The sequence below is a fragment of the Dipodomys merriami genome, unplaced genomic scaffold (assembly GCF_024711535.1).
Source record: "Dipodomys merriami isolate MVZ:Mamm:240054 unplaced genomic scaffold, mDipMer1.0.p SCAF_19, whole genome shotgun sequence".
Classification (NCBI taxonomy): domain Eukaryota; kingdom Metazoa; phylum Chordata; class Mammalia; order Rodentia; family Heteromyidae; genus Dipodomys; species Dipodomys merriami.
In genome coordinates this window covers 24779773-24793313 of record NW_027203270.1, presented here as the reverse complement: position 1 = coordinate 24793313, position 13541 = coordinate 24779773, and the positions used below count along the sequence as shown (strand labels likewise).

General features: G+C 45.2%; 1 protein-coding gene across 2 annotated transcripts in view; it reads right to left on the bottom strand.

The window, feature by feature from the left end:
• Dbf4b (DBF4B-CDC7 kinase regulatory subunit) overlaps positions 1–13541 on the bottom strand; it is a 33759-nt gene that overhangs the window by 13788 nt on the left and 6430 nt on the right. For both annotated transcript variants that reach the window (XM_070026804.1, XM_070026803.1), the window contains exons 3-7: positions 7991–8136; positions 4694–4879; positions 3551–3601; positions 2152–2218; positions 1024–1100 (exon numbers count right to left, since the gene is read on the bottom strand). In XM_070026804.1, coding sequence (XP_069882905.1) covers positions 1024–1100; positions 2152–2218; positions 3551–3601; positions 4694–4879; positions 7991–8136 — 527 coding nt within the window. The remainder of the gene's footprint in view (positions 1–1023; positions 1101–2151; positions 2219–3550; positions 3602–4693; positions 4880–7990; positions 8137–13541) is intronic.

The window sequence follows — 13541 nt, the reverse complement described above, 5'->3', positions numbered from 1 at the left end:
GCTTTAAATGAGTCTGGGCTCTCTTGATAGGGCATGTGCAGCTTTAACCCCAGCAAGAAGGAAAAACCAATAAGGACTTGGAAGGTGACAGCTACTTGAAGCTACAACTCTCCCTCCCCCATACAATCTGTAAGTTCATTTCCCAGGCCAAGAGCTGTCCCCAGAATGGCAGGCTGGACACAGGTCATGAGCATTTGCACATTTATCTAGGACAGGCTCACCCACAGGCAGCCCCTGGCCTAGGCTGCAGTGAATCATAGGAAGAGAAAGGAAAGGGCCATGCAGAGCTGTGGACACTAAGAATAAAGGCAGAAGTGGGTGTCAGTGGCCTACCTCTTGAATCCTCAAGAGGCTGAGATCTGAGGATCAATATTTGAAGCCAGCCTGGGCAAAAATATCTGTGAGACCCTTATTTCCAATTAACCAGTAAAAGCTGGAAGTGGTGGCATGTGTCAAGTGGCAGAGTGCCAGCCTTCAATAAAAAAGCCAATCAAGCCAGGTGCTGGTGGCTCACGTCTGTAATCCTACTCAGGAGGCTGAGATCTGAGGATCGAAGTTCAGAGCCTGCCCAGGCAAGAAAGTCTGTGAAACTCTTATCTCCAATAAACTACCAGAAAACCAGAAGTGGTGCTGTGGCTCAAGTGTTAAGAATGCTATCCTTGAGGAAGAGCTGAGGGACAGTGCCCAGGCCTAGCCCCACAACCAATGCCCCCCCCCCCCCAAATAAAGCCAATCAAGAACACGAGGCCTTCAGTTCAGACTGGTATGTGCGTGCACACACACATATATGCCCACATGCATACACACACACAAAGGAGACCAAGTTGCTGTGTTTTTCCCACTTTGCCTCCTGCAGTTAAAATGTCTACAAAATTAGACTCTCAAGCCATTTAGATCTCCACTATTAGGTTTTCCAGAATGGCCAGGAAACAATGGGATTTAGGTGGGTCACAGAATAACCCAATGTGTCATAGACATCACTGATAACCATGCACTGCCCTGTGTTTTAGTGGGATGACTTACTTCTGGCTTCTTTGGTTCTTGTTTCTTTATATGTGAAGAACCACCAATAGACAGCTGCCGCACGTGCATCATCATTTCTGTGGAGAACAGAAGACAGTGGCAAGGCTTTTGCAGTCACTTTCTTGGCTCCAGGACTAAACTTGTCACCTTGCTTAGCCCACTGGATAATATCAGCCTTGCCTGCCACCTTGTGGCTCCATGTCACTTGGCACCTCCTGACAACAGGAGGCTTCCTGCTCTTTTCTAGCACCGAATACAACTCAGCTTTGGATGGAGGTGTCCTATAGCTCACCAAGGATGGTATGGTAAAAGCAAGGGGTTTCCTGCAGGGGAAATGGACCCTCTGAGCCACACAGGTGTAGCCTTTGGTAGATACCGAGCAGGAGCTCAGCAAGCCAGAGTTTCTCTAGCACATAGGTAGGGAAACAAATCAAGTCCAGAACTGACACATTCCAGTGAGATGGAGTCCCCACATGCCAGATAAGACAACTTCCTCAGCACAAGATGGGGTAGCATCCAAATTAGTACCTGAAGGCTGTCCATTTGAACCTAACCTCTAAAATGGATCAGGGAAAACCTGGCACCAAGTGAAACAAAATGGAATCAGTCATTGCTAACAAATTGAGGACAACTATTCTAGTATAAATTTATTACAATAGCAAAACAGGTCATTTATAGCATTAGGCAACCCTTTGGAAAAAGAGAGAAGCCAAAACAATATAGGTCATGGTGCTCACTCTGATGAGACACAGCCAGTTAAACTAATCCCTCTGAGGCTCAATTCTTTCACCTGAACAATGGGTTCAGAACTATGGTGAGAATAAGTAATTCTTAGCAATGCTTAAACACCTGGTGAGTGGATCTTAGAATTACAGCTTTATTTAAAAAATATTACTATCATGACCATTACACTGGCCTGAGGAGACCTGTCCCAGATGCTGAGGCCACGGCCCACACTTTGCTATCTGCTACTCTACTGTTCCACACTTTCACTTTGTGGACCAACAGAGTTACTGAGAGCTCTGGCTTCGGCTACCAGAGCTTATATGACCACAATCTTCTGAAAGGTGATGTTCCAGGCTGGTCACCTGTATTCTCCCCTACAGGTAGCCAAGGTGGAAGCAGTACCTTCCACATGCAGGACTTTCACTCCCCAGGAACGGGCATTGGTCAGGAGGCTGCTGCTGCTGCTTCCCTGAAATGACAAGAGCAGAGATAGCTCAGGGCTAGAGCATGATGGGGACAAGTAGATATTGCTCTGGGAGTCTTCTGAGAAGGATATCTGTGGGGTGGCATCCCAGTCCTAGGGAAAACACACCCTGTTCTCCACATGGATAGACCAGGACAGGGGAAGACTGCTGATCTACCCACATGCTCTGTTCTGGCCACCTTGTGACCATAAAGGAACATATGCTTCTAAGACACAGGTCTGTCAGCGGGGCTTGAGAGCTGACTGAACACAGCCAGTACACATAATAAACACCAGCAATGATTGTCAGCACCAAGTAGGAAGCTATGCTGCCTTGGTCCAGCAATATCATCTCCCTCGCTCATTCCACCCAAGATACCCATTGTTTGTTTATTTATTTACATAAGGACAGCTATGTTGCCCAGGCAACATTCTTGGGGCTAGCACTCCCCTAGCTTCAGCCTTCTAAGAGGGAACTATAGGTATGGGCCACTGTACCTGACCGTACACATCTTAATTCTGCTTTAACCATTCTTCTCACATGATCACCTGAGAGCTTTCTCTTGCTATTTAATTTTAATGGCTCTTGGAACTCAAAAAAGGGATAAGCAGCCACTTATGAAAGATGTACAAAGTCTAGCTTTTCTGTTTATGTGGTGCTGAGGAATCGAACTCACAGCCTCGTGCATGCAAGGCAAGCACTGTACCACTGAGCCACCTTCCTAGCCCTGATTGTGGCTTTTAATATACAATCCCTAGCTGGCTCTGGATAAATTACTGAACTTCTCTAAGCCTCTACTCCCTCATTTGTAAGAAGGAACTAATGGTGTTACTAACATCTCAGAATATGGCTTTTGAGTTAGTTCTTCAGAAGTACTTGGCTAAATCTTCCTTGAGCTGGAAACACCTACCCACTACCCTCTATCATCCTTGTTTTTGCCACATTGAAGAAAGTAATATATTCCTTCAAGCTGTAACTTTTTTTTTTTTTTTTTTGGTCGGTTGTGGGACCTGAACTCTGGGCCTGGGCGCTGTCCCTCAGCTCTTCAGCTCAAGGCTAGCACTCTACCACTTGAGCCACTTCTGGCTTTTTCTGCTTATGTGGTGCTGAGGAATTGAAACCAGGGCCTCATGCATGCAAGGCAAGCACTCTACCACTGAGCTACTTTCCCAGCCCCAAGCTGTAACTTCTTAAAGTTTTAAAATTGTGATAAAACAAGAGGTATTTTGGTCCTTTTTAAATGCATGCTTTTACTGGCATCAATTGCCTTTACACAATTGTGGTGACCTTCACCACTACCTGTTTCCATCCATCAGCCCTGTCTTGCCCTAGCTCACCTGTTTTTTGATGGCCTTCTGCAATAGCTCCTTCCCTCTGCTCAAAGGCACCTGCCACGAAGAGAAGGGCAATGAGATAGACCACAAAGTATGCACAGATGCTCACACATGAGCTGATGAGAGTGTCTTAGGTCATGGTTCTCAGAAAGCTAGAAGAGACAGCTGAGGCTACGCACAAATGAGACCCTTGAGGAGAGAGAGGCATAACTACACATAAGATCAAGTCGCCTAGAGGTGGCTGCAGCCTGGACAGTCTGAACCCTGGTAAAGGGTACTCTCAATGCACCCGAGGTTATATGATCACAAAATACCAAGACCTCTCTCTTTTCTTTGGGGGTGGGATGGTAGAGGAGGTAGAAGGGTGTCAGTTGTAGAGCTTGAACTCTGGGCCTGGGCGCTGTCCCTCAGCTCTTCAGCTCAAGGCAAGCACTATACCACTTAAACCACAGTGCCACTTCCTGTTTTCTGGTGGTTAATTGGAGATTAAAAAGAGTCTTGGGCTGGGAAGGTGGCTCAGTGTTAAGAGTGCTTGCCTTGCATTTATGAGGCCCTGGGTTCGATTCCTCAGCACCACATAAGCAAAAAAAGCTGGAAGTGGTATTGTGGCTCAAGTGGTAGAGTGCTAGTCTTGAGCTGAAGAGCTGACAGACAGTGCCCAGGCCCAGAATTCAAACTCCATGACTGGCAAAAAAAAAAAAAGTCTCACGGACTTTCCTGCCTACACTGGCTTTGAACAATGATCTTAAGATCTCAGCTTCCTGAGTAGCTAGGATTACAGGCATGAGACATCAGCGCCCGGACATGAGACTCTTAATATCCAATTAAACAACAAGAAGCTGGAAGTAGAGCTGTGGCTTAAGTGAGAGAGCACCAGCCCCATAAGCAAAAAAGCTAAAGGACAGGTGTCCAGGCCCTGAATTCAAGCCCCAGGATGAGAACAGAAGTAGCAACAGAGGACCTATAGCTAGAAGGAATCATGGTAATGGCGTACTGATGAGGTGCTTAGATCCACAGCTATAATAAATAACCTCAGTTTCTGAATTCAAGTAAGATTAAACTAAAACCAGAGATGTCCTAAAAGGGCTCACCAATGCCCTCTTCCTTCATTTACAGAACACCCATCTTCCTGCATGAGGTGCTTACCGAGTCTACAGGTTTCTGTGAAGGTGTGGCCTGGTAGCCTTTTGGATTCGCTAAGGAGGCAGTTTCCACCCTGACCTCACTGGAGCTGGGGCGGCCTCTGTGGCTTGTGCCATTGCGCTCTGCTTTTGCTTCTCTGCGGCTGGACACGATGTAACTTACTTCTTTGCTCAGAAAACCCTCAATTACCTGAAACCAGATCACAGACATGGCTGAAGATCAAAAAGCAGATGTAGAATTGTCAATAACAAAAAGTTGAGAAAGCAAATCTTGGCTGCCAGAAGTTTCAAAAATCAATGTCTTTAAATAGACTAGAATGCACTTCTGCACCAAATCCCCAAGACGTTACCCTGAAATACAATAGTGTGTATGTGTATTTTTTTTTTTTTTGACTCCAAGAACTGCTGCTCCTGACCAGAAGCAGAAGGCAACATGCTTTGAGTTCTTTGACAATATGATACTGCACATAGAAGAAACACATGTAAGGGGTGAGGTAGGCTTAATAACAGCTTGGTTAGGACACTATGTTTTCTGTAAGACACACCTGGATGTCCAACACTGAACTTGGTTTTTTTGTTTTGTTTTGTTTTGTTTTTGGGGGGTCCGGTTGTGGGGCCTGAACTCTGGGCCTGGGCGCTGTCCCTCAGCTCTTCAGCTCAAGGTGAGCGCTCTACCACTTGAGCCACAGTGCCACTTCCGGCCTGTTCTTTTTGCTTATGTGGTGCTGAGGAATCGAACTCAGGGCCGCATGCATGCAAGGCAAACGCTCTACCACTGAGCCACCTTCCCAGCCCCCAACACTGAACTTGTAATCTTGATCACAATATATATGTATTTAAAAAGGAGCCTAAATTGCCGGGCGCTGGTGGCTCACGCCTGTAATCCTAGCTACTCAGGAGGCTGAGATCTGAGGATCGCGGTTCAAAGCCAGCCCAGGCAGGAGAGACTGTGAGACTCCTATCTCCAATAAACCACAAGAAAACCGGAAGTGGCGCTGTAGCTCAAGTGGTAGAGCGCTGGCCTTGAGCTGAAGAGCTGAGGGACAGCGCCCAGGCCCAGAGTTCAAGTCCCACTACCGACCAAAAAAAAAAAAAAAAGGAGCCTAAAACAATAATGAAACAAAAAAGATTTGGTGGCTGGGTGCTGGTGGCTCATGCTTGTAACCCTAGCTTATTAGGAGGTTGAGATCTGAGGATCACTGTTCAAAGCCAGCCCAAGCTGGAAAGTCCATGAGATTCCTATCACCAATAATCACCAAAAAGCCAGACATGGAGCTGTTGTTACTCAAGAGGTACAGCACTAGTCTACCAATGGGACAGCACCAGGTCTGGTCCCTGAGTTCAAACCACAGGACTGGCACCAAAAAAAAAAAAAGTTATAGCTTGAAGGAATACATCTACTTTTTTCAATAGGCAAAAACAAATATGAGAGGGTGGAAGTTAGACAACTATCAGTCTAGATAAATGGAGCAGACTGCTCAATGGTCACACATTTCTCCTATCCATGTATTATAATGTGACTTTGCTATTCCTTCCTTCAGAAGGTACAGCCTATTTTTTTTTCTCTCTACAACCTGACTCATTTTGACCAATAGAATGTGGGGGAGGTAATATCTTTTCCCTTCTAGGAAGGCTGCCTGTGACCACTGGAAACCAGTTCGTTTGGTTTAATGTAAACAGACACCATACTATACAGATGAGTAATGTATATAAGAAGCTTTGTGTATAAGAACAAAAAGCAACATAGTGCTATGTGATCACCACTATCTTGGTCCTTTCAATCCAGCTGACCCTCCAGCTGAATATTGCTGGAGCACAGAGGAATTACCCAGCCAATGCCAGCATAATGATTTGAAAGGATAAAACATTGCTTCAAATCCTAATTCCAGGGTGGTTTTTATAAGCAGAAGCTAAATAAAAGAATAGACTAAAAGTTCAGCCAGGCTTTTGGGATTATATTGATACAATATAATTTTTTTTTTTTAAAAACCACTGTATTGTTTAAGGAATAATGAGATAAAAAAATTGTACAAATTCAGTATAGGTGCTTTTTTTTTAGCTGTTTTTTTTTTTTTTTAATTGTGAAAAATACCGTATAGAGGGGTTACAATTACATGGGCAAGGCAATGAGTACATTTCTTTTTTTTTTTTTTTTTTTTGGGTCCGGTTGTGGGGCCTGAACTCTGGGCCTGGGCGCTGTCCCTCAGCTCTTCAGCTCAAGGCTAGTGCTCTACCACTTGAGCCACAGCGCCACTTCCAGCTTTTTTCTTTTTGCTTATGTGGTGCTGAGGAATCGAACCCAGGGCCTCAGGCTTGCAAGGCAAGCGCTCTACCACTGAGCCACCTTCCCAGCCCCAATGAGTACATTTCTTATCAAGCATTGTTGCCTCCTCCTTTGTTTCCCCTTCCCATCCCTTCCCATCTCCACTCCCCCCCACCACACACACACCCCACCCTTGCAATTTCTTTTCTTTTTGGCAATACTAGAGTTTGAACACAGGACCTCCACTTAGTAGGCAAGTACTCTACTGCTGATCCCCACCTCCCAGCCCCCTTTTTTACATGAGTTATTTGTATGTCTGTGTGCACATGCTACTGTTAAGGCTTGAACTCAGGACCTGGGAACTGCCTCTGAACTTTTGTGCTCAAGGTTAGCACTGTACCACTTAAGTGACAGCTCCCTTTCAGCCTTATGGTGGTTAATTGGAGATAAGAGTCTCAAGAACTTTCCTGCCACAGCTGGCTTTGAACCATAATCCTCAGATCTTAGCCTCCTGAGCAACTAGGATTAAAAGTATGAGCCTTGGGCTGGGAAGGTAGCTCAGTGGTAGAGCGCTTGCCTCGCATGCATGAGGCCCTGGGTTCGATTCCTCAGCACCACATAAGCAAAAAGAAAAAAGCCGGAAGTGGTGCTGTGGCTCAAGTGGTAGAGCACTAGCCTTGAACTGAAGAGCTGAGAGACAGCGCCCAGGCCCAGAGTTCAGGCCCCACGACCGGACCCCCCCCCCCCCAAAAAAAGCCATTATGGGAGGAAGGGGGGAAAGGAAAAAAGGAAGAAAGAAAAATTCAGATTGTCACTAAAAATAGTTCCTAGTCTCTACTTCTTTGGAATAAACAGATGTTATTTTTCCAATGAGGAAAATAATTTACCTTATTTAAAAAAATGGTTCATACTTAAAACTGCTTTGGAAAATGAAGTAACAACCATTGGAAATACATGAAAACCACAGATACAATCCCTCTCCAGTTCCTGTCCCACAGTCCACAAAGCTTGTAATATCCCAGGAGTTAAGTCACATACCCCACCCAGCTGCTGGACGGCCCTTGTCAGAAACTGGAGATGCTTGCCAGCAGGTAGATCTAAGTAAAAAGACTTTCCAGAAAAGGGTTGCCGCTTAGCACTCTTCTGGCATTTTCTCAGACAACTGGAAACTCCTGGACGAGCCCCTGGAAAAGAGTCATACAAAGAGGAACAAAGTGAGAAGCTGGAGGTAAGAGGGTCCTGTGAGTCAGGCAAGCCCATGACAGTCCAGGTTGCCTGGTCCTGAGCGAAGGCCCTGAGCACATGAAGACAACATCAACGCTAATGTCCCTCTGGACACTTAGATGTGGACAAAACAGAGCTCTATAAACCTAGCTCTGAGGATTGTAGGTGTGAACCAGTGACTAGGTCAGATGGTGGTTTCCTGATAAATTAAACATAGAATTACTATATGACATAGCAATTCTACTCATCACATACAGCTATAAATTTGAAAGCATGAAAAACTAGTGTTAGTGGCAAAATCTCTTTTTTTTTGCCAGTCATGGGGCCTGAACTCTGGGTCTGGACCCTCAGCTCTTCAGCTCAAGGCTAATGCTCTACCACTTGAACCATTTCTGGCTTTTCTGCTTATGTGGTGCTGAGGAATCAAACCCAGGGCCTCATGCATGCAAGGCAAGAACTCTACCACTGAACCACTTTCCCAACCCCTTCTGTGAGACTATTATCTCCGATAATAAGTCACCAGAAAACTGGAAGTGGCGCTGTGGCTCAAGTGGCAGAGCCCTTGCCTTGAGCTCAAGAGCCGAGGGAACAGCGCCCAGGCCCAGAGTTCAAGCCCCACAACTGAACCAAAAAATAAAAAATAAATGAAGAACTTCAAATAGGGGTTGGAGGTATGGCTCTGTTCATAGAATAATAGCCAATGAACCAAAGTCTCAGGAACTAAGTTAGAATCCTAGTCCTGCACTCATGCATGCATGCACACACCTCAAATAGTAAAAAGACAAATTACACTATGTGTTTGTGGTTCAGTAGTATCAAGTGTCTTGACTATACATGTGAGCCCTTGGGTTCCATTCATTACCAGCCCCTCCTTCAACCAACAAATAGTCTAGCTTAAAAAAAAGGGGGGGGGGGCTGGGAAGGTGGCTCAGTGGTAGAGCGCTTGCCTTGCATGCTTGAGGCCCTGGGTTTGATTCCTCAGCACCACATAAGCAAAAAGAAAAAAGCCGGAAGTGGTGCTGTGGCTCAAGTGGTAGAGCGCTAGCCTTGAGCTGAAGAGCTGAGGGACAGCGCCCAGGCCCAGAGTTCAGGCCCCACAACCGGACCCAAAAAAAAAAAAAAAAAAAAAAGGGGGAGGGGGGCTGGGAAGATGACCCTGGTAGAGTGCTTGCCTTGCATGCATGAGGCCCTGGGTTCCATTCCTCAGCACCACATAAGCAGAAAAAGCCAGAAGTGGCACTGTGGCTCAAGTGATAGAGCGCTAGCCTTGAGCTGAAGAGCTGAGAGACAGCGCCCAGGCCCTGAGTTCAGGCCCCATGACTGGCAAAAAAAAAAAAAAAAGGGTTGGGAATGTGGCTTAGTGGTAGAATGTTTGCCTACCATGAATGAAGCCCTGTACCACATGAATAAAAAAAGCTGGAAGTGGTACTGTGACTCAAGTGGTAGAACACTAGCCTTGAGCAAAAAGAAGCTCAAAGACATTGCCATGGCCCTGAGTTCAAGCCCCAGGACTAGCAAAAAAAAAAAAAAAAAAAAAGGAAAAGAATGTGAGTTTCCAAAGACATACAAATGGTCAATAAGCACATAAAAAGATACTTAAGATTATTAGCTACCAGAAAAATACAAATGACAATTACAAAGAACCCTTGAAGGAGTCTCACAGCCAGGTAAGTGCTAAAACTGTTTCAACCAATAGAAAGTCATTGTTAGGTGCTGAGGGCAGCAGTCATCTAATTGAATATGCAATAGGAGCTGTTAAACCAGGTTTGGCCACAGCTGATCTGAAATCAGAACCCATACAATGTTGGTTTCACTGATGAGGGCAAGCAGAGCTTGCATCTTACTGAGAAAATATTCTCCATGTTGACAACCATATTGGTATCTCAGTTGTGGAGTTTACTGTTAGGTAATTTTATATAGCAGTAATGTTGGGATTTTTCTATGCCTTTCTAGTACCTCTAATTGTAAACAAAACCTAGATAACAATGGGATGGCCAGAGACATATGGTGTTGGGCTGTTTATGAGCTCTTACAATTTTTTTTTTGTCGGTCGTGGGGCTTGAACTCTGGGCCTGAATGCTGTCCCTTAGCTCTTCAGCTCAAGGTGAGCGCTCTACCACTTGATTTTTTTTTTTTTTGGGGGGGGTCCGGTCGTGGGACCTGAACTCTGGGCCTGGGCGCTGTCCCTCAGCTCTTCAGCTCAAGGCTAGCGCTCTACCACTTGAGCCACAGCGCCACTTCCGGCTTTTTTCTTTTTGCTTATGTGGTGCTGAGGAATTGAACCCAGGGCCTCGAGCATGCAAGGCAAGCGCTCTACCACTTGAGCCACAGCACCACTTCTGGTTTTCTGGTGGTTTATTGGAGATCAGAGTCTCACGGACTTTCCTGCCCGGGCTGGCTTTGAATCGTAATCCTCAGATCTCAGCCTCCTGAGTAGGTAGGATTACAGGCATGAGCCACCGGCACCCGGCTAGCTCTTACAAGTTCTAAACCTATATATCTGCTATGAGCTATGGTATTGAAACTATTTTCAATTAGATGTACTTACTTAGGAAGACATATGTCTAAGTTTATGAAGTACAATTTAAATGACTAAGCTGGACATGATGGCTTGTGTCTGAAATCCTAGAAATTAGGAGGCTAAGAGAGATGAACTGCAAGTTCAAAAACTAAAAAAGAAAAAAGAACTAGTTAAACATGGCCTTTATGCCTTAAAGAGATACTTTCCAAGCCAGGCACCAGTGGCTTGTGTCTATAATTCTAGTCACTCAGGAGGCTGAGATCTGGGATTGAAGTTTGAAGCCAGCCTGGGCAGACAAATCTGAGACTCTTATCTCCCATTCATTAGTAAAAAAGCTAGAAGTGAAAGCTGGGTAATTTGGGAGTTCAAAAAGTTTCCAGCTCATATCTATAATCCTAGCTACTCATGAAGCTGAGAAGTAAGGATTTCATCTGGGTAGGAAAGTCTAAGAGACTCTTACCTACAATTTTTACCACCAAAAAGTTGGAAAAGGAGATGTGGCTCAAGTGTACAGTACCAGCCATGAGCACAAAAACTAAGGGACAGCACACAGGCTCTGAGCGCAAGTTACAGTACCAGAACAAAAATAAATAAATAAATAACCAGCAAGAACCCCCCTCCAAAAACAAAACAGGGCTGGAGGTTGGCTCAAGGGGTAAAGTATCTGCCTAGGAAGCACCACGCCTTGAATTAAGTCCAGTATTGCCAAAAAAAAAAAAAAGAAAAAAGAAAACAAATAATGATCTAGACTTCTCAATGTATGTGCAGGAAGAATATAAAAACTTAAGTTCTCGGGACTGGGAATGTGGCTTAGTGGTAGAATGCTTGCTTAGCATGCATGAGGCCCTGGGTTTGATTCCTTGGTACCACATAAAAATAATGAATAAAATTAATTAAAAAAAACTTAAGTTCTCATCCCAAAATCTTACTAAGATAGAAATAGAACAAAAAGTGGACTAAGACACTGGCAAGAAGACAGAAACAAGCAAGAATGTTATAAAAAGGCAAAAGTGGGCTGGGCTCTGGTGGCTCACGCCTGTAATCCTAGCTACTCAGGAGGCTGAGATCTGAGGATCACGGTTCAAAGCCAGCCCAGGAAGGAAAGACCGTGAGACTCCTATCTCCAATAAACCACTAGAAAAATGGAAGTGGCGCTGTAGCTCAAGTGGTAGAGCGCTTGCCTTGAGCTCAAGAGCTGAGGGACAGCACCCAGGCCCAGAGTTCAAGCCCTGAGACGGACGGACGGACACACACACAGACACACAGACACATAGACACACAGACAGACAGACAGACAGACAGACACACACACACACAGACACACACACACGGTAGAAGTTGGAAAATAGATGAGTGAGTGAAGAACAGCCTAGAGACCAGAAAATGCCAAATCTGAAGACACACACACACACACACCACACACACACACACACACACACACACACACACACACACACACACACACACACACACACACACACACACACACACACACACACACACACACACACACACACACACACACACACACACACACACACACACACACACACACACACACACACACACACACACTGGAAGTTGGAAAACAGATGGGTGAGTGAAGAACAGCCTAGAGACCAGAAAATGCCAAATCTGAAGCCAACAAGAAGCAAGCTATATTGATTTAAATACAAAATGTCTTCCACAGGCGCATGTGTTGAAGGCTTGGTCTCCAACTGGTGGTTGCTATTTTTGGGAGGTGATGGAGACTTAGGAAATGGGGGCTAGTTAGAGAAAGGAGGTCACTGGGGTATGCCCTGGAAGGATAGATGGATAAATAGCTAGATAGCTAAATAGCTCTGTTCTCCCCCAGGATGTTCTGCTTCCCCACAGGCCCAGAAACAAGGCAGCTAACCAACCAAGGCTGTTATCTTCAAAGCTGAGAGCCAAAGTAAATCTTTTCTTCTTTTTAGAATTTATTTTATTCAATTTTTTTTTTTTTTTGGTCCGGTCATGGGGCCTGAACTCTGGGCCTGGGCGCTGTCCCTCAGTTCTTCAGCTCAAGGCTAGCGCTCTACCACTTGAGCCACAGCACCACTTCCGGCTTTTTTCTTTTTGCTTATGTGGTGCTAAGGAATCGAACCCAGGGCCTCTGGCATGCAAGGCATGCGCTCTACCACTGAGCCACCTTCCCAACCCCTTATTCTTTATTTTTATTTTTTCCAGTCCTGGGGCTTGAACTCAGGGCCTGGGCATTGATCCCAGCTTCTTTTGCTCAAGGCTAGCATTCTACCACTTAAAACACAACACCAATTACGGCTTTTTCTGTTTATGTAGTACTGAGGAATCAAACCCAGGGCTTCATGTGTGATAGGCAAGCACTCTACCACTAAGTCACATTCCCAGCCCTCTTTCCTTCTTTAAATTGTTTCTCAGGTATTTGTCACAGCAATAACAAGTCTGATTAAGACACAAACTTGGTTAGAGCCGAAAGGTTCTAAAGTCAGAGATTCATGAACTGTTAGAATGCTGACAATCAAGCTTATCCGTGCTAGGCAGAAGATCAGAAGACTGTTGTCTAGAGAAATGACCAGTCCAAGACAAAAACAACAAATCAATGCCTAGAGGTTCCTTTCCTACAATGTTGCCAGGACAATCGTGTACAATGAAGTCTATTAGCAGCTGAGTTCCAGTTGCTCATGCCTGTAGTCCTAGCTTCTCAGAAAACTAAGATCTAAAGATTATGGTTCAAAGGCAGCTGAGCAGGAAAGTCCATTAACCACCAAAAACCAAAAGGGGAACTGGGGCTTAAGATGTAGAGTGCTAGACTTGAACAAAAATGCTCAGGAACAACACCCAGGT